This window comes from Phascolarctos cinereus, unplaced genomic scaffold, assembly GCF_003287225.1.
Source record: "Phascolarctos cinereus isolate Bilbo 61053 unplaced genomic scaffold, phaCin_HiC Scaffold_4;HRSCAF=312, whole genome shotgun sequence".
Taxonomy (NCBI): Eukaryota; Metazoa; Chordata; class Mammalia; order Diprotodontia; family Phascolarctidae; genus Phascolarctos; species Phascolarctos cinereus.
This window is the reverse complement of record NW_027555847.1, coordinates 217,207,133-217,228,803: the sequence shown is the minus strand read 5'-3', so window position 1 is coordinate 217,228,803 and position 21,671 is coordinate 217,207,133. Positions and strand designations below refer to the sequence as shown.

The following is a 21,671-nucleotide window of genomic DNA, read 5'->3' as shown; positions in this document are numbered from 1 at the left end:
TGGAAACTTACTCAAATCCTTCAAATCACAGTATAAGAAAAAGGAATGAGTATGAAAGTCATAGAGAGACAAGCAACTTTTAAAGAAAGCTAACATAACAGTAATAACCAACACTAAAAAGCTTTTTAAGGTTTGAAAAACACTTTACATACATTATCTCATAAGATAAAAATATGTAATGTAACCAATTCCTTTATAAAATAAGATGCTCTATCCACCTATATTATTTTATATAGCAAAAAAAAAATACCACCACATGAGAGGAAACCTTTTGAATTATTAATTTTAAAAAGTCCAATTTCTTATATTTACAAATCAGATTAAACTTCTTGTTCTTGTTCAGTCATTTCATTCATGTCCAACTCTTTGTGACCCCATTTGGGGTTTTCTTGGCAAATATATTAGAGTGATTTGCCATTTCCTTCTCCAACTCATTTCACAGGTGAGGAAACTGAAGCAAAAAGTGTTAAGTTACTTGTTCAGGGTCACATACCTAGGAAGTATCTGAGGCTGGATTTGAACTCAGGTCTTCCTGACTCCAGGCCCAATCCACTGTGCTACCTAGAATGCACTAAATTAAAACTTATAATTATACTATTTATATTTACAATTATGCTATTTTACAATTATGCTATTTAAGAGAAATGATAAATTTGGCTCAGAAGGAAACCTGAAAGGATCTAGTCAATTTTTCTGAATTCCAACCAGGACAGCAAAAAAAAAAAAACCTATCAAAGTCAAAGGAGCATCAACTCTTGCTAAATAAGATAATTATCATTTTAAAATCTTTAAATGGTCTAAAATGTTCTGACAATAAACACTAAGGACATTAAGATTCCCATGCTTAGTTCTATGACAGATTATCTCAATCGATAAAAATGTATTAAGCAGGGGCAGCTAGGTGGCACAGTGGATAAAGCACCAGCTCTGGAGTCAGGAGGACCCGAGTTCAAATCTGGCCTCAGAGAGCTTGTCACTTACTAGCTGTGTGACCCTGGGCTATTCACTTAACCCCGTTGCCTAGCAAAAAACAAAAAAATGTATTAAGCATTTATAATGTGCTAGACACTTGCTAAGAATTCAGAATTTTAAAAAAAGATGCAAAAGACAGCTCCTGCCTTCAAGAAACTTACACTATAATGAGGGAGAAAACATGCAAACATATATATTCAACGTAAACCATATATAGGATAAATAGAAAATAATTAACTGAAGGAAGGAGTTGGGAAAGGCTTTTTATAAAAGGTGAGATTTTAGTGAGATTTAAAGGAAGCCAGGAAAGTCAGCAGGTGGAGTTGAGGAGGCAGACTGGCATAGGGGACAGCCAGAGAAAATGTCTCGAGCGGAAGAGATGGAGTGTCTTGTTTACAGAACAGGCGGGAGGCCAGAGTCGCTGGATCAAAGAGTATGGGGCAGGCAGTACGGTGCAAGAAGACTGGAAAGGTAGGAGACAGCTTTGAATGCCAAGTCCGAGTATTTTGTATTTCATTCTGGAGGCAATAGGGAGCCACTAGAGTTTATTCATTAGGAGGGTGACGTGATCAGACCTTCACTTTAGGAAAATCATTTTGGTGGCTGAATGGAGAGGACAGATTGTAGTGTGGAGAGACAAGGCAGATAGACCCACCAGTAGGCTATTACCTAATAGTTGAAGTTTGAGGTAATCCACCAGAGGGCCTGCACTAGAGTAGAGGCAATATCAGAAGAGAGAAGGGAATGTATGAAGAGATGTTGAAGAGGTGAAATCAACAGGCCTTGGCAATAGCTTGGATTGAAGGCGGGGCGGGATGGTAAGAAACAGTGAAGAGTTGAGGATTAACTCCTAGATTGTGAGCTCGAGGGACTGGGAGGATGGTGCTGCCCTATAACAGGGAAGGTAGAAGTAGCGGGGAGGGTTTGGGGGGAGAAAGAAAATGAATTGTTTTGGACATGTTTAGTTTAAGACGTGTACTGGATATCCAGGTTGAGTTGTCTGAAAGGTGAATGGAGATGCAAGATTGGAGGTCAACCAAGAGACTGGGGCAGGAGAGGTAGATTTGAGAATCATCAGCAGTTGGTAATTAAAAGCATGTGAGCTGAAATTAAGTAGCATAGAAGAGAAAGAGAAAAGGGCCCAGGACAGAACATTGGGACACTGGTTGTTATTATATCATTCTCCCTATTCTTCCTTCCATTCACAAAAGAATTCCAGAGGTTAAAAGTGAGGCAAGATCCAAGTATAAAGAAAATTGCTTTGCTACCGTAACACAAAATATTATGTCATTATAGTAATAGTATATACAAGTAGTATAACAAACCTGAAATCACAATTCCTAGACAAATTCAATCTGCTGGATGGCATATATAAAAGTTATTTATCATTTTATCATATTTAGGTAGTCTCTATATCACTTTTCTACAGAAAGAGAGCAAATCATAAAACTAACCACTTAAGCCCATAGGGTCAAATCAGAAATCAACTCCAAGCAATACTTACCTATACAGTACAACTGCTTTCCAATGGCTCAGAAATTTTAAAATAAAAATCTCTAACCTTTAAATTTTCTTCTGTTTTACGTAACAATTTCAAAGCTTTCTAGTATGTCACACTGTATCAGCTAGTTTGAATTTTTTGGTGATAAGTTTGCTTAAAGGTGATTCCCATGATACCATACTTAGAAAACAGATCTAGTTATGACATCCAATTACATTACTTTAATTGTCCAGATCAAAACAAAAACAAATATTCCAAACCTCATGGGAAATTGAGCAGAGCAAAGTGAAAGACTTTAGTATTCAAGTAAGTTATCTTTATGTCCATAAACAAATCATTTAAACTTCTGGTACTTCAGTTTCCCTAGCTATAAAATGGAAAGAGTGATTGATATTTACTTCTTAGTGATAGTCCAAAAAATTATTAAAATATAGATGATATAATCTGAGCTTCTTACAAACAAGAAACACATTTAAAATACACAAACACACCTCACATAATTTTTTCCAAAGGCAACAGTCTCCCATTAACTCACCCCAGAAATGGACAACTTTGGTCTGTTTACGAATTAAAGACTCATCCAGGACAGAAGATCTTAAAGACGTATCGCTAGCATGGCTATCAAAGGTATTCTGGCTGAGAAGGGAGGAGGAGTTGGAAGCAGCTTTTCTTGCAGTATGATTTACAGCCAAAGACTGTTTGTTTGTGTTTCTATGATGTTTTGATGTCCTATCCAAAAAAGAAAACAAATCTGCAAACTTTCTCTGACAAATACAAAACAATTAGACTTTAATGATGAACTTAATAATAATGCAAAGTAAACATAAATTCCAACATCAAGAAACTAATATCTTAAATAATTTAAGTGATTTGCTTTTTATAAATTCATACAATGAACTTTTTATGCTTCATCAGTACCAACAGAGAAACTTCACATTATTTCTCAAGGACAAGCAAAATTTGTGTTTAGATTAGTGAATCAAGGACAGATTCAACATCCTGGAATATGGCTTTCTGCATTTACATTCTCCATCTACTAGAAAAATGACTTTAAAGCTAAGTTTTTATAAAAATTCAACCTTATATAAGAAAAATGCCAGAGCTGTTGATTTGTATCACTGAAGAAAGTTTCCATACCAGGAGTTTCCTACACAAATAAAATCACAGGCTCAGATTTCTCCCAAGCCCTACTCCCTTCAAGTCCTCCCATCCTTCCAGAAAAAACAGAAAATTGTCAAGACAGCTTTTCCTACTAGGCTATTTTTATTTAAAGCATTTAGTATATATATTTAATTAACTTAAATGTTAAATATTTAGAAAAAGTATACTCTTTCTACCAAATCAACTAGGGGAAGCATATATAATAAGACAATTTATAATGATCAGAATTTGAAGAAATTTTGTATGGTTTCCTCTCATAATTCATATGGGAACAATTCAATATGAAACATTAATGTTGGCCCTTTTGAATCTATTCTCCTACAAATGCCACTCACTTTTTTCTCCTCCCTTTCATCACCTTTGTACTGAATATTTGTGCTGATTGGTCATAATTCAGATTTGAATAAGGTTAAAGCCGTTGCCTTAATACTTCACCAAAGCATGAAAATCATCCCATACGTATTCATAGACCTTAATCTACCACATAAATCTTGTAATGAATGTGCACATACAGTTTATAAAATCTCTCTTAATCACTAATATTACAAAGCTGAGTTGTAACAAGTTTGTTTTGGCAAGATCCCTTTCCCCTTTCCATGACATTTGGTCAAGACAGCTGAAGTTCAATTCTTATTACCCTGGATGAATAAAACTTTTTAAACCATGACTATTAGTACTATATCTGGAACTGTAGCTGCTTTATTGTGTGGCAGCTGTCTCTTTCGCACTCTGAAATATAACTGAATAGGACTTCAACTTAATAAAATGTCAGTGCTTAACTCTGTAGAAGGCCAAAACATTACAAATTCTAGAAGTGGTTACCTGAATATTTCTACCATATCAAAAATTTGCAACATAATATTAATCCTTAATATGTGAAATTTGTTAAGGTAAAGTTTTACACAAGATATAAATACATGTGATTTTGGATAGTGAATAATTTTTAAAAATCAAAGGAAAACATTGCTTACTTTGAAATCTTGTCTTTGTGAGAAGTATTTCTAGTATAGGAGTGAGTATTTTCCATCTGACCATCATCACCGGTGTATGTTGTAGGGACCGAATGCAAGCTTTGACGTGACAGTCTTGGAAAATCAAACACAGGATCCAATTTATGTTCAGTCTCAAAATCCAGGGCATCTGAAGAATAGCTTGAACTACAATGAAAACAAACTTATCACAAGGTTATCAAGTTTTAATGTCATTTGGCATAAAGCTTAAAGAGACTTACTAGAACAAACAGATTATCCAATATATTTGGCCAAAACATTTTTTAAACTGCTAATCATTAAAGGAAAGTATAATTATTCTAATAAAAAAACTTACTTTAATTAACCCCAAGACCACTTGGAACATAAAAAAGGACAGCATAGTTCTTGATCAAAGACATCTTCTAACTACTTCTGCATTTTAAAAACAAACAATATATTTCCTAGTGTGATAGCAATAGGTTTCTTAAACATCTACGTATTTAAATCTAAGGCACTGGGAATCTAAATCTAAACCTACGGCATTGGGAAAAAGTACTGTAGCAAATCAATAAGGTAACAAAATATTTTCAAATGTTCATGCTGAAAATATATTCAATATTCACATGTAGGTTTAGGTTAAAAGAGTTTATACCACAAAACAGAATGCTTTGCATGATATGAAGGAAAAAAACCATCGGTTTTAGAGCCAGAGGAACCAGGTTCAAATCCTGCCTCTCCCCTTTGCTATGTATATCACCCTGGGTGAGAACATTTAACTTCTTTGGGCCTTAGTTTCCTCACCGATAAAATGAGGGTATTGAAAGAGATTTTTCTTAAGTACCATTCCACTTCTAAATCTATGATCCTAAACATAATCCAAAATAACACCAGATTTCTTTGAATGGGATACTACAAATAATACTAATATTTTTTAAATATTAATACTAAATTAACATTATTTAGTATTACTCAAAGCAGTCATTTTTCCCAAAGAGGAATTTAACAACCCAACTGTTCGGTAGAGAGTGACATATAGCCTCAGTGCAAGACTTAGCATCATAGGTGCTCAGAGTAATAAGACTTTTGAGAGGTTACAGAATCCAAATAACATTTGGGCAGTGCAGCAGTGATCATCCAAGTATAACATAACACTATTTCCACAGGAAAATACATTCAGAGTTCTAAGAAATGCACAAGCTTTCAGAACACAACACACTCTAAAAAGGAGACTACCTGTAGTCTCTATTAAATGACTGAGGACGAAAAAGCAAAACAGAACAATTGAGATGTCCCAATTCTGAACTAGGAGGGAAGAATGACATGAGAATATATTCATACTTATTTAGCAAACAATATAAAAGATTAGGAACATTAGCTAGAATAAGACTCAAATAGTAAAGGCCTAATCTGGTCCTGAAATAGAGTAAAACATTTTAATTTTGGTCTATTATCTTCATGAAGAATATTTAATTTTTTAATTAAATTTTTATTTCCTGGCTTTTAGATATAAATCAAATACAAAATGCTAAAAAATATTTTCCCAGAATCTAAAATCAGAACCACATAAAGCTATTTAAATAAATATTCTCTCCAATAAATGCAACTTTACGAGCTGCAGTGAGCATCCAATAACTGTGGTCGACTGTTTGCCAATGACAAATTAATTGACCAACATATAAATGAAACTCTCCACATATTTTTAGCTGTATCACCTCAAATTTATGAGAAAAACAACTAAGAAAATGCACACAGGTAAAGTAAGCTGTGCAGTTCAAATAAAAGCATAGATGAAATGCTGGCAGAACTCTTAAGGTCTAACCAAACTATTTTATTTTATTGGCTATTACTTGATATAAATAGGCAATAGGTATAGCTTGTAAAATTTTTTTTTATATAAAGATTTTATTTGCTAAAACATGACCTATAGGCATATCTTACTTTAATACCAAATCAGACCTATAACACATCACTCCACAAAAAAAATCAGAGGAATGCTTTTTCATCTGCTTTACAAAAGGATTCATTAGTTCTTGAAGGGTTAGTTACCTTACAGCATTTAAAATATGATTTGATTTGCTTTTACAAAAATTAAATTTATAAGGCTTTTAAGGAATACATCTATTTTTTAAAGTGAGCACAGAGACAAGAATTGGTAAGGCACACAAACTTAAACATACAATAGTAATTCTTTGATAATAGCAGTAGTCCAACTTAGGACTCTCCCAAGTTCTCAGAGTATCCTCTTTTACTTTTCAACTGCATATTCAACTGGGCAAGTCCCAAATCTACTTACAACTATAACACAAGGAAAGAGAGGGGTGTTAACTTTGTAGAAACACCAGTGTTCATCTTTTAGGCAACCATGAAACATCAATGCTGCTTTCCCAACATAGACCTGATCACAAAGTTTTAAAAATACTTAATTCTGAAAAGAATGTCTTCAGAACTAACAAATAAACATATAAATTATGAAGACCAACCTCTAGTTATGTTCATACTATAGAAAATAAAAACTGGAGTTTAGCAGAGTTAATCTGTTCATTCCACCATGAAAAACCATAAGTTCTATTTACGTAAACAAAATGTATTGCCATGTAAAAATGTGATGTCGATCAGAATTATGAATCAGATAAAAAGTAATGAAGAGAATTGAAGTTAAAGACAGTATTCTTTTGTAGTTTCTTTTCTAAATTCTCAAACAAAATTCTTCTAAAATGCTTTACAAAGTTTTCTGTAAAGATTAAATCTCTTTATCCTTCAGAGTCATGTTTTATAAGAACTTGTAATGAAAGCCCTCTTTGTGAACATACACATGTGTGTATGTATTTATACACACATACTCTAAACATACTGCCCTTGAATTCAATCAAAACATTTTCTAAAAAATCAAATCCTAATCAGTCCAGGAATATATTTTCCATATTTCCTCCTAAAACCAAGTACACACCTTAAGTTCACAAAAAATTAAACACTCTATTGGAAAGGGATATAGTAGAATAAATATTAGTTTGGGAGTTAGAGAGTATGAGTTCTAATTCCAGATCCACTATTAATTGGCAATTATCACTTAACCTAGATAGGTTAATTTTCTTATCCATAAAATGAGTAAGTTAGAAAATCAAATTTTTAAGGTCCATCTTGGTCTTTCTAGAATTCTATGATCCACAATCTTAGATTTAAAAAAATCTTTTCTTTAACCTATTGATTTTAGCATTTGGGAAGGACCAGACTTATGATTTCATTGGCGTAATGGGAAAGGCCAGTGCCAATATCCCTCCAACTCAGGGGTCCATGAACTTGTTTTTTGAAGTATTTTGATGACTATTTGAATATAATTGGTTTCCTTTATAATCCTATGTATTTTATGCACTTAAACACATTATTCCGGGAAGGGGCCCATAGGTTTCACCAGGCTGCTAAAGGAGTTCATGATGCAAAAAAAGGTCAAGACTCCTTCCTCTAACTGATGCAGATGGGCAACTACTAAGCAACTCAGAGTAGTGGAAAGTTGCTAGGCATAACAGGCAGGGCCCACAGAGTCAAGTATGTGTCAAAGGCGGAACCTGCATTGAGGTCTTCCTGACTCAGAGGCCAGACCTCTATGTACTGAGCAGTACCTCTTGAGTTTTTAGTATAGAATAATTTAAATGACAATACACTAAAAAATAGAAAACTGATAGTTTATTTTTTAAAGTTGGGTTCCTATAACCTACTCCTCTGCTAAAATGGCTAATCTCCTCAATTCATATGTTCTTTATATGGTTATTTTGTATCTCATGTGACTACTAACAAAGGGGAATAATTTTTTTCTAAGATTTTAAATACACCAATACAATTAATTTATTATTAGAGGATTATAAATATAGAACTGGAAGGACCCTAGGAGGCTATCTATTCACAATACCCAAATTTTATATGAGGGAACTGATGATTCTATCACTACAAAAATTTTTCTTTATGTTAACACAAGTCATTTTGGGTGGAGTCTTGGGATAGCATTTTATTTGTAATGAGTAATCATCGAGTCACTGGAAATCTGTTGGCTCAAAAATTTATGGCATTTAAAAAAAAATGCAAAGCAATTTTCCAAATCAGCTTACTAAATTAAATCTCCACAGTATAGTATTTATATAGACTTAAAAAAAAAAAAGAAAAAGCCTTTGATGTACATTACTCATTTAGAGTAGTGTGGACATTTAAGTACATCACAATTAAAAAACCCAAACCACTTACACACAGACACACACTCACACTCTCTCTCTCTCTCTCTCTCTCTCTCTCTCTCTCTCTCTCTCTCTCTCTTTTTCTCTCACTCACCTGAGTCCATACGTGTAGCCAGTGTTCTCTGGCACACTCTGAGGAGGAGTGTACGTGTGGAGACGTGAAAAATCCATGTTCAAGATTTCAAATCATACTATAGGAGGTAAAGAAAAAAGCAATGCCTTTTAAGTTAGAAAATGAAAATGAAACACAAAGAAACCTGCCCAATATGTACCTTCACTGTGATGGGCTAAAATGTCATTATCAATGCTCTCTTGAACGACATGATTCATCTAGTTTTAATAGTAGCAGCTTTATTAAAACACAGATTTTTCATAACTACATACCATAGAACACTTCCTTTTTGTGGTTTGTTTTAGGTATTTACCCCATTTCCCTCTCAAAAACTAAACCCACAAAAAAGATGCTAAATCCTATATGTAAGCTCCTAGATTTAGTACAATACTTTTCATAAATTAACCTCATAAGAATGCTCAAAACACTTTGCACTCTCATTTTTCAAACCGTACAGTTAAGAAACTTTCAAAGCATTATTTGACTGCAAATTTTTTTTGTTACAAGAATCAAAGAAAGCTGAAATGAGTCCCTATTTTTAATTAGCACTACAGTAACTGACTAGATAGCAAGAGCTTTCACCAAAGCACAAACCATACAATAAGCTTTAATTAGAATTAAGTTGTTTCTTCTCCTCAGTAAAAACTAAAAGTTCTTAAAATTTAAAACCACTTGCAGCAAGTATTTTGCTTCACAAGTCATCACCTATGTCTCTTAGACTGATTTAACAAATTTTCTTCTGAGTAAAAACATTTTACACACCAAAAAAAAAAAAACCTACTACAACAATAAACAGCAAAGTGATGAGTCACCACATAGTTGAAAATTCTAATGAAGATAGAGAAGGGACAAAGAACCATCTTGTATAAAATGTCTGTGTATAAAACAGTAAGTTTTTAAGACCATTCTAAGTTACTTTAACTGTCACTCAGCCTTTTCTTTGAGAGGGGACTGAGGGATAAATCCACTAATCTTTTTTTTTATCTTCTTATGAAAATCTGAGGGAGCTGGTCAATTTTAAAAATATATCAGGTTTGGTTAACAAAGTAATTATAAACTATTTTCCCACTTCATATCTTTCACATTTTTCAACTCCCTTCTAAGAAGTCCCTGCCTCCAATGGGGACATACACTCTCAAAAAAGGTGACTGTTCCTCACTGGACACTTAGTTATATGTATTTTAATGCTGCCATTTTACTTATGTAATTATACTACAGTACCCTTGTATTGTAGTAGATTTGTTTACTAGTCTTTTCATTTGCCTCTATTTCCTTTTTTTGTTTGTCTCTGTCCATACTGTTAACTGATTTTGACAGTAGAACACAATAAAGCGATGAAAATTTAAATTTGAATGCAAGAAATCTAAGGAATCAAAAAGAAAATGGAGAAAAAACTTTCCCCAAACTTCATGTACTTTCTAGCTTCAATACTAACTACAAGCAGCTTCAATAACACACACTTGGCTCGATTATAAAGTCCTTTATTGCTTACTAGAGAACCAGAATCATACCAAACTGCTTCTAAACTTCTTATTTAGCAGCAATCTAATAAATGTTTGCAGACTGACTGCTGAATGACATCCTAAGCATCTAAGAGATGAAACCTGTACAACATATGGCCCATAGGCCAATTGAGACCCAAAGGATTTCTGGAAACCCGAAAAATATGTAGAGGATGTAAAATAAAGTAAAGATGTGATGAGTGCTTTGTCTGTGCCCCACTTAACCCATCTTCCACTAGTCACTATTGTGTCTATCATAACCTGGCAGGTGGGCTACCACTGCACCCTCTCTCCTGTTTGTCACATGACCTGTGGCAACCAACCATCATCAGTCTGTCTTTAACGACAAGACTATCTGTGGCCTGAAGAAGTTTAGCTGTTTTAATTTTGGCCCCTACCTACTGCCAAGTTGTACAGGTCTGCAATTGAGGCTGGACTACATAACTTATTATCAGTCATCCTCTGGATTATGTAACTAATTTAATGATCACCACTCCATATATTCAAATACTGGAAAAATAAAACATTTCTAACTTTTCTATTCCCAAATGATTGCTTAACTTAAAGTACATTCATTCAAGGGGAATAAATCTACCACCCATCACCACCATTCTATCTATACCTATTGCCATTCTTTTTTCATTAATAAAAACTTCTTGCAAGGGTCCTTTATATCCTTACTTACAAAACTAGTGACAGATTTCTAAAAATGTTTCATATATAGCAGGACTATGCAATACAGGAAATTAAAAGTTAAATAGTCACCAACGACTCTAGGTGCTTAAAAGATTTCCCCACTGATTTACTAGACCACATAATGAATTGACCTTCTGCTCAACAACTACTTAATAGTGAGTATTTCTAGCCTTGGTTAATTGTTAGTTTTGAAATCTGTTATATGTGCCACAATACAAAGACTATTTCCTAGATGAAATTAGCCAGCTTTTCTTTGGTAGTTAAGAGGACTGGCCCTAGTAATAAGAATTTAAAATACTGGAGAAAAAAATTTTAGGAAACAAAAAGTCAAGCCCTATTTCTAATTTTCTCTTTAAAAGGTAATATTAATATATTGCCTTGATTATTTTTATATTTTTTGTATACTGAAGTCCTCAAAGGGAAAACATTGGAAATTTCTGGCAGTATAAGAAAAGGGGTACTTAACAAGCTACCAGATCAGCCTATGACCTTTAGCAGGCAAGGGGGTGGGGGCTCCCCCCCCACAGTAACAAATACAATACAATTCAAACATTTATCAAAAGCCTACTATGTGCTAGGAAAAAATTTCCTGCCCTGAAGGACCTTGCTGGGAGTGTGGGGGAAAAGCGTGAGAAACAGATATAATGGATAAACAGGTAAGTATAATACCAGGTAATCTGAAGGTAGAGAGAATACAACTGAACTAGAGGAATGAGAAAGAGTTTCACAGACTCAGTAGCACATCAACTGTGCTCAAAGGAAGATAAGAATTCTGAAAGAGAGAATCCATTATAGGCACATGAGACACCTTGTGATAACACAAATAGATGGGAGGCTACCACTGAGTTGGAAAAACAAATTGTACAGTTTGGCTAAAATGTATAGTATATGAAAGTCAGTAATATGGCTGGAACTGGAGTGTAGAGGGGTCCTGAAATACTAGGCTGAGGAGTTTTTATTTAAACTAGAGGAAATAAGAAGCCACTGAAGGTTTTTGGGTAGGGGAGTGATATGAACTGACCTGTGTCTTAGGAAGATAATTTTGGCAGCTTTACAAAAGATGGGAGGACAGATTAAAGAAGGAAGTAACTAGAGGCAAGAACTGTCAGGAGGTTATTACAGTAGTACAGGCAAAAGTAGGGCAGGAAATAAAATGGTAGCTGTGTGGGTTTCAAAAAATTCCCGAATGCCTAAGTTTAAAATAAATAAATTCCAAATGGTAGGTCTCATAGTTAATACTGAGCTGTAAATTGAGTTTTAAATTATAGGTAAACTGTATCTGGCTCAGTTTTAAGACAAGGTAAAAATGGATATCAGCTGTGTATCTAATGTGCTGGTATAACTTGGATCCTATAACAACTCTTTACTGGCATATTTCTGCAAAGCTTTTCATATCACATCAAAGAATACTGAACACAGTAAAAAAGGTGTACAAACAAAAGACAAGTTATTGCTCACGTTTCCTATCAGCAAGCACTGACTAAATCCTAACAGTTGCCCAGGGTCAGGAATCATAACATCAATGATGAGAAAAAACGGAGAAAGCAAACTGGATTTGTTTATTTGGGGGTGAAGGAGAAAAGGCCATAACGAAATTAAACAAATTTCCCAGATCCTTAAAGTGTGTTTGCAGTAGTTACAGTGATCAGTGATCAAATGACTCTTTAAGCTGTGAGAAAGATTAGTTGCTATACTCTTCTTGTTATTCTTAATTTGCTTTCATAATTGTCTGTATTTATTTTGTTATAAACAGCCCTTTCTTGTTGCATGAGTTACATGACATCGAGTTTGCTAAGTTAAGTTCTGCAGCCACATTAGTTTCATTAAAGAGTAAATTAAGAAATAAATGTGATCTACCAAAACCCGAGGAAGGTAACAGAATGCTAGTTTTAAAGTAGCAGAAAAATCCATTTTAAAAATAAACATAACCTATGTTTAATTGTAAAGGTCAAAGCATATTTAGGAAACTTCTGCTTTTTCTGAGAGAAAGACCTTACCAATTCTATATGGCTTACCTGACAACTAGCTAAAAATCAGTGCATTATTTACAATGCAAAGCTCATTAGCACAAAATTAAATAATTGTGATTAAATGTAATATTCAGAATCCAAGTAAAGAATATGAGAACAAGCTATTTTCTACAGCCCCTAAATTTGAATTTGGGCATCTTCAGATCACTGGATCAGACCACTGGTTTAACTGAGAAGTGGGGGAGTGGCAGGGTGAGAGAGAAGATAATACTGCTTTAGTTATCACCCTTTTTTGTTGTTGAGTTGTTTCAGTCACGTCCAATTCTTCATGACCCCATTTGGAGTTTTCTTGGCAAAGACACTGGAGTGATTTGCTATGTGCTTCTCCAGCTCATTTTGCAGAGGAGAAAACTGAGGCAAAATTTAGTGACTGCACAGGTCACTCAGGAAGTGTCTGATGTCATATTTGAACTGTCTTTCTGACTCTAGGCCAGGCACTCTGTCTACTGTGCCACCTATCTGCCCCTATTTATTGCCTCTAGAGACCAGAAAATAGTTTCTATCCTGAGGGATACTCCACGATTACTTACATGGCTACCCCATCTAGAATGGAGCACAGCTTACCAAGGTTGACCAACTATTAGTCACAATTAGCTTTTCAAAAGAAAAGAGTTAAAGAAATACACTACTCAGAAACTCTTATTTTCAAGGAATAGCAGTCAGTGATGAAGAATAGGTTATCTTGTCGCAAGAAGCTACTAAGTCTCTTTCTGGCTTTCTAACTTTTCCTTTGGTATCTCACAAATTCATTCTTTATTACTTTGCCCTTCCCTTCTCCTTTAAGGGGTCATAATATAGAACTGATCTATTTTTAAAATATTTTATTGAACTTTTGTGTTCTATGTTAATAACTATTTTAAAATGAAGTTAATTTAACTATTTATCTGCCCCATCCCTCCCCTCAAAATTAAGCCTCTTCTTATTATTTTAATGGGACCCTTGGTTTTTTTTTTCCTGTCTGGATTACTGAAATGAACAAAAAACATAGCTATGATAGGCCCAGATTTTATTTTAAGCATTGCTAGTCAACATGTTAAAGTAGCAAATTTGAACTTTTTTTTTTACAATCCATTAGAACATTTAAAAATAAAAATATACTTTGAATCATCTATTGATAACTATTTAATTCTTTGGGGAATACACAACCATTGTTAACAGCATTTTAAAAAATACTGATCCCAGTTTCCATTTATATCACTGCTAATTAAAGGAGATAAGGTAATATTATATCTTTGCCATTTGCATCGCACACGGAAGGAAGACACTAGCCATAACCCATGACCTACACCCTAAAAATGACAGTCAAAGATCACTGAATATGGATTATATTTACATCTAGTTTTCAGAGTTAAAATGCCACACATCTTGGGTATGATTGAAGACTTAGAAGAAAAAGATCCTGGAAAACCTTCTGAATGTCTTTAAAGTATGCAGACTGTCCCACGTTAGCAGTCGGCACGGTGCTATGCCCAAATGAAGATATACAAACAGCAGTTCCACTCTCAGGTCTTGATTCTGTTTCTTTGAGACATACCCTATTGCTCATTTCACCTGACTTTTTTATTTTTTGTAATAGTTTTTTAAAAATTGCAAACTGCATTGCTACAAAGAACTCTGGATTCTTTGTAGAAAAAGAGATACTAAAATCTAAGTTTTGTAATAACATAAAGCAATACTGTTTTTAAGCCTGAGACTGAATTCTGTGCCCCACAATGAAAATTAGTACCACAAATTTGTCCTAAGCACAATGCAGGAACATCCAAGTTCCACATGCAGCATTCCCAAAGCAGTTCTAGCCTTAGCATTTAAAGTCCTTCCCTAGTAGTCCTTGATTTTTAAATAAAGAGCTTCAGATTACTATTGCTGTCTGTAGCTGCTTAGCTCAGTTGATTAAAGACCAGTGATAATCACACACACACACACACACACACACACACACACACATATACAGTCTGATGGATCTGTAGTTGTATGTAGACAAGCTAGCCTCCCTGTGTTCCATTCTTAAATCTAGCCAGTCTCCCCCAAAGCATGTTCTATATTTCACAACACAATCACATCTGATGAGCAAGTGGATTAAAGACAGGAACTTTGTATTATTTTGGTTTCATAACAAGATTAAACTTTAATATTTGCACCTTCTGCCACAACTGGAAAACCATTTCAAAAGTGTATAGTCTTGGGGGCAGCTAGGTGGCACAGTGGATAGAGCACCGGCCCTGAAGTCAGGAGGACCTGAGTTCAAATCCGACCTCAGACCAAACACTTGACACTTACTAGCTGTGTGACCCTGGGCAAGTCACTTAACCCCAACTGCCTAAAAACAAACAAACAAAAAAACCAAAAGTGTATAGTCTTACTAATTGTGCATCAGTGGTATTGTTTTCATACATGAAAAAACATTACTATTACAATGAACATAAAACCACAAAGAAAAAATTTATTTGGTCTCATTTAAGCTGTTTTATTGATACTTAGTACAGTTAAAGTCAACAGCCCAAAAATTAATTAACACAACGCTAATAAATCAGCATTCTATTCCATTATGGACACAAACGTCAGTTTCAAACTTACAGAATATGTACTTTGAAAGACTATTCAAGAATTTTATAGCATAGATTTAAAATGTTTCTCTTGACTTTTAAGGTGTCTCAAACATATTAGGAGTGTTTCTCCTTCAAAAGGAATGATAAAAACAGTTTGATAATTTATAGCTGAAAATGCAAATATAAAAATTTTTTAAGTTTGTTAAGAAACCAAAATAGTATGTAAAGCATATGATTGAAAGCTTGGTTTTAAACACCTATCACGTAATCTGAATGTTTTCTATTCAGAAAAGTATACATCCCTAGTGGTCTAAGAACTGCTGAACTTAACAGTTTGGCAAATGATATCCATCAAAGTATCCTCAAAATGACAAGTTACACAGCTACATGTTTCAAGCCAATTATGAACCAAGATAATCAAATGGGACCACAATAAACAAAATCTGGTATTTAACAGGTTATAGGGTCATGAAATCAGTTTTGAAGATATACTAGAAAAAGGCAACAAATTTCTCATTTCAAAGATGACAAAGAAAACAAATTTCAGCATCATAAACAGTATCCAGAAACTGATGGAAAACTTCACCAGGTATTATTTCCAAAATCAAAATATGTAAAAAGTTGCAATCTATTCAGAAGGCCTACAAACATTTACAATTATGAAAAGGCTAGTTATAATAAGTCACTGATAACAAACTGAGTCACTTATTAAGTGGGTGAAAGAATAAAAGCAGGTTCACAATTTCACCTAGATAAGAAACCTTTAAAGTAGAGTTAAAGTGAAACTGAACTTGCCACAAATATATCTGGATTGGCCACTTTAGGTAACAAGAGTAGTGCTCTAACAGTTTATTTTTGCAGCATATGTAAAAGCAAATAAAATGACCAAAAAGAAAATCAGTCTTATTTAATATGTGTCTAGAAAGCACCAAGATTAGTCTCTTTATTACAATTCAATATGACAATAATAAATATATCAAACCTCTTTATCCAAAGTTCCAGGGTCCACTTTCAGATCACCTGCTCAGAGCATTCCTACACATTATCATGATTTTATTCCAAAAGTTTCACAAGCACACAAACAGATTCTCGAAGAGGGAAGTTTGCAAGTTGACAGCACCGTGTTTTCGCTTCCACACCAAAGAATCCTAAAATGGCTTCCCAGTCTCAACAAAGCCTGAAGCCTGGACTAATCTGATCCAGCCTCTCTAAGCATCAACTGTCAGTCAAAGGGAGCCTTTAAATTTATTGGACACTGCAGCTTTAGCCAGCCCACAGACATTTAACCCATTAATTTCCTCTCAAACTGCCCAAAGTTTCACATGGATAAACTAGAATCTAATCTTAAGAGTAGCCAGATAATTTACAAAATAAAGATAGCAACTTCCATAAGATTTATTTTATTTATATTTTCATTTCAAATATTACAATATAAAAATGAAAATCTGGTTATTATATGGGTTACATGTGACTATAACTTTTTAATATTTTAAAATTAAGATATCCTTCCCCCTTTTAAATTAATACTAAAGGCTGAATTAACCATTTAAAAATTACTTCCTTGTTAAACATAGACCATTTTATGGTTTAGTGCGTGATTTTTTTACATAGGATGGAAAGTTACCAACAAAAAAGGAATAGAGCTTTCTTTAAAGAGGAGAGATCTGCAAAACAATGCTCTTACAACCAATTAAACTGGATTTGATTTACATATAAAAGACATTTTAAATAAAATAATGTTGGTTTAGAAAATATTAATTTGTTGTTCACTCTGGCAGAGAGAAATAACTGATACTTATATAGTACTTCAAGGTTTCCATTTGATTGTCACAAGGCAATGAGGTAGGTAGGGTACTATGAGAATTACCATCTCCATTTAACAGATGAGGAAATGGATTTGAAGGGGAGAAATGCTTTATGTGACTTGTTAATGGTGTCATAGTCAGGATTCAAAGTCTTCCAGACTCTAAGTCTCAAGTTCTTTACTCCTTTCATTACATCATGTTTTCTCTCCAGAGAAATATCAATAACCCTTAAAGACAAATTGATAATCTCCCACAATTAAATATAGCAAATCAGAACCATATTCATATTCATATACTTTTTGTATAAAAAAATTTCCCTTCTGAAGCACATAATTTGGAAACTTTTAGATTCAGAGCACACAGTGCACAAATCCAGACTTTCTTTACTTTTAGGAAGAAGACAAAAGGAAAGGTAGGGGCATATTTACAATGTATAGAAAGCTCCAAGGTGTAATAGTTCTAAGGAAAAATAAGACTGTTTTCCTAAGCTATATTATCACATCCTTACATGTACAAGTGATAAATTTTCCAATGTCTTTTCAGCAAAATCCCACTTCCTCTTACTGCAGTACCATTTAACTATAGTAAAATCAGAGTTGTCAAATAATATCCTGCATACACTATAATGTGTAATGTATATGGAAAATCAAGTATTAAAGTATATGCTTCAGAACTAAACTGTTAATAGAGGGAAAAATCTTATCATAGCAAAAATTTTTACAAAAAATATTTTGTATAAAAAAGACGTATTTGTCACTTCTAGCTAGATTGCAATACTACTTTCTTTATGTGCTTACAACGAATAAAAAACTGTACAATAATTTTCTATGGTCCCTAGGCATTTGACCTTCATTCTCTTTTGGAAAAATACCCAAGTGCATCTTCCCTAGCATCTAGCACATTGTTTTATACATACTTTGATACTCCAGTGAAGTCAGAGACCATTACAATACTGGCTCAGGTTCTCCCTCCAAGGAGACATATCTCAACTCTTCTATGACTCAGTTCTGAAGGGGAAAAAAAATTGTCACCCTGAAGTGAATGTTACTAAATTTCTAGGAACTCAGGTAGGCTGGTCCTCTTTCAACCAGCCAGTACTTAAAGCCTTTACAAGTTGGTAAAGGCCTGACAAAGGTTACTTAGGTTCTCATATACTAAAGGATGAACTAATGGTATATTGTTTGCATTGTAAACAGTGATGAGGAGAATTGTAACTAACTCCACAAAGTTCATTTTTTTAAGATGACCTTTTACATCAAACATTCCCCAGAACATTCAGCAATACTAAGACTTGTGATCTCATTAATTCAAAAGTTCTGTCCAAAGATGCAGATCCCAACCCATACCTGCCCATCCTGATTAACTCTTGTAGATATCCTACCATAAGTTCGACAACAGAAGATCCATCTAAAGTGAGCTTTCCTTACTTTCTACTGATATACTGAAGTTACAACAAAAAGGCTAAAAGAGCCCAAAAAGATGCTTCGGTAAGCAAATAACTGACTTATTTGCCAAACAGAGATGGCTGCCAAAGGCTTCACCAGGTTAAACTAGGAACTTGATCATAAAATTTTGTGGAGATAATAGACAATTGTGAGTAATATTAAATATTAGTTCATAAAGCAGAGAAAGGAGAATGGAGTTAGAAGACAACCAAGAAGAATCAGTCTGAAGCCATTTAAGGATAAAAGTAGAAGGAGAACAACAAATGGAAGAAAACTGGAAACAATTTATAAAAATCAGTATTAACAGCTTTCTCCATCAAGGACAGTGGAACCTCTATTCCATCCCTAACATCACAGTCTTAGAAGGACTTACAAAGGAGACAGAAATGGCACTAAAGAGAATAAGAATAGGAAAAGCACATATGTTGGACCAAGTGTGGCTATAGGAGGTCTGTACCAGAAGCAACTCAATTTTGAGAGTATGGAAGGATCAATGTGCCAGGTATCTGGAAAGGTTAGATACCAAACAAGTGGAAAAAAATCTGGGACCTTATTAATACCAAAAAAGGCAACCTGATGAGAGAGCACCAGTAACTAACAATCTATATGCCTACTACCCTATCTCTACAAAACTTTAATGAGAATCACTTATAATACACAAAAAGTTTGTGTTTTGTTGTATTTGCTCCAGAACTATTTACAGAGGCAAAATCCCATCCTAGCAAAAAACAAACAAATAAAGAACACCTCAATGACAGCAAATGAGATATTTATTAAACACTTGGCAAACCTTAAAGCACTATATAATTACTATTATTACTGACAGAGAATAAGCAGACTTTTCCAAATGAGATTTAGGAAAAAAAGCCACATCAATATAATGAATATCCCACAGTGTTTACTGCTTGTTGGTTATGAAAAAAGCATTTGATTCACTAGACCAAAACCCAGCCTGATGAGCTCTTTCACAAGGTGTCTCAAGATTCCTTAAAAGACGTAACAATAAAAATATCATGTCTTAAAAAAAAAAGAAAAAACATGTCTAGCAATTCTCTGGATTATAAATATCAGGTGAGGCATAAAACAATGGAGCTGTATTACCACGGTGATAGAAGAAACACTGCACAGAGCCCAAATTGAAGAGGGATTCCCTATGGATAGAGAGGTCCTCCAGGTGTCCCTGTTTGCAGATGACATGTTGATTGCATCAAGGAGCACTGGAACACTGCAGAGCATGCCTGCACAACTTGCGGCCTGCGGGTGACCCAAGTCCGCTGCTGGCAAGGCAAAGGACTTCCTCTGCATACAAAGGATTTTCCTCTACATTTTTTTGCATGTGCCCCCCCCCCCAAATCCTTTGGCATGCCATAAATGGCCCAGGCCTGCTGTAGAATATTCTAGATGAGATCTGTAGTCACTCAAAGGACTCTGACTTGACAATTCACATAGCAAAGACCAGACAGATAAAGAATGTCCACTGTATAGTTATTATATATATTTGGACACACTCTGTAATACAACACAAACAAAACGCAGAAGCTTCCACAAAAAGATAGTGTGGTATAATGGGAAGGGGACCATACTTTGAATCACAGGCTTTTGTTGCACATTTAAGGTCTGCTACTTCCTACCTCTTTCACCCTCAGCAAGTCATAGCCTTTCTAGGCCTCAGTTTCCCCTCTGTAAAATGCCCAGGTTGGATTGGATAATGTCTACAATCCCTTCCACCTTTCAATATATGACATTGTAATCACTTTATGAAGATGGAGAAAGAAGGAAACAAGCATACATTAAGTGTCTACCAGGTACCAGGCACTGTGCTAAGCACTTTACAAATATCTCATATGATATCAGTACTACTACAAATAATAATAGTAATAAGATACTACTACTAATAGTCCAAATTTATTTAATATTTTAAGGCTCACAAAATGCTTAAATACATTATTTCATTTGATTCTCACAACTCAATGAAGAAGGTGCTATTATCCCCATTTACAGATCTGGACACTGAGGCTGAGACCAGTTAAATGACTTGCACAGTCACACAGCTCACATCTAAAGAAGCATTTGAACTGAGGTCTGCCTGACTTCAGAACTCTATCCACTAGAGGAACTAGGTACCCATAGATGAAACTGTACTGCTTCCTTCTTTTTCCAAATGGGTTCAAAAACATATCACAGATTATTTTAACTTGTTAACAGATAAACTAATTTTCAGATAAATTGTTATTTATTTTGTTGGCAGCTAGGTGGCACATGGATAAAGCTCTGAGACTTGGAATCAGGAAGACTTGAGCTTCAGATATTTACTAGCTGTGTGACCCAGGACAAATCACTTAACCTCTTTCTGCCTTAGTTTCCTCAACTGTAAAATAGAGATAATAACAGATTACCTGCTACCTCACAGAGTTGTTGTAAGGATCAAATGAGAGAATATTTGTAAAGCACAAAGCATAGGTGCTATATAAATGCTTATTCTCTTTCCACCCTTTTTGACTGAACTCTACTAAATGACAATAATTCAGAATACTTTTAGAATTTTATTTATTTATAATCAGCTATCAATTCATAGAGGTTTTATCCAATCAGTTGCCCAATCGTGTCATTTCCACCTCCACATCTATCTTATAAGTCACTTTGTCTCCATTAACATACCCATCATCTTAGCTCAGGCTCTTATCTACTCTTGCCCAGACTCAAGAAC

At 34.4% G+C, this 21,671-nt stretch overlaps 1 protein-coding gene across 19 annotated transcripts in view; it reads right to left on the bottom strand.

Annotated features, from left to right (window-relative positions):
- Window positions 1-21,671, bottom strand: part of SUN1 (Sad1 and UNC84 domain containing 1) — a 65,945-nt gene that overhangs the window by 31,941 nt on the left and 12,333 nt on the right. For 9 of the 19 annotated variants that reach the window (XM_020977326.2, XM_078152909.1, XM_078152910.1 and 6 more), the window contains exons 1-4: window positions 16,697-16,885; window positions 8,923-9,019; window positions 4,606-4,791; window positions 3,009-3,202 (exon numbers count right to left, since the gene is read on the bottom strand). In XM_020977326.2, the coding sequence (XP_020832985.1) occupies window positions 3,009-3,202; window positions 4,606-4,791; window positions 8,923-8,999 (457 nt within the window). In that variant the 5' untranslated portion in view covers window positions 9,000-9,019; window positions 16,697-16,885. Of the gene's footprint in view, window positions 1-3,008; window positions 3,203-4,605; window positions 4,792-8,922; window positions 9,020-16,696; window positions 16,888-21,671 lie in introns of those variants that run through there. The other 10 variants (XM_020977322.2, XM_020977328.2, XM_078152906.1 and 7 more) reach the window with 4 other exon arrangements.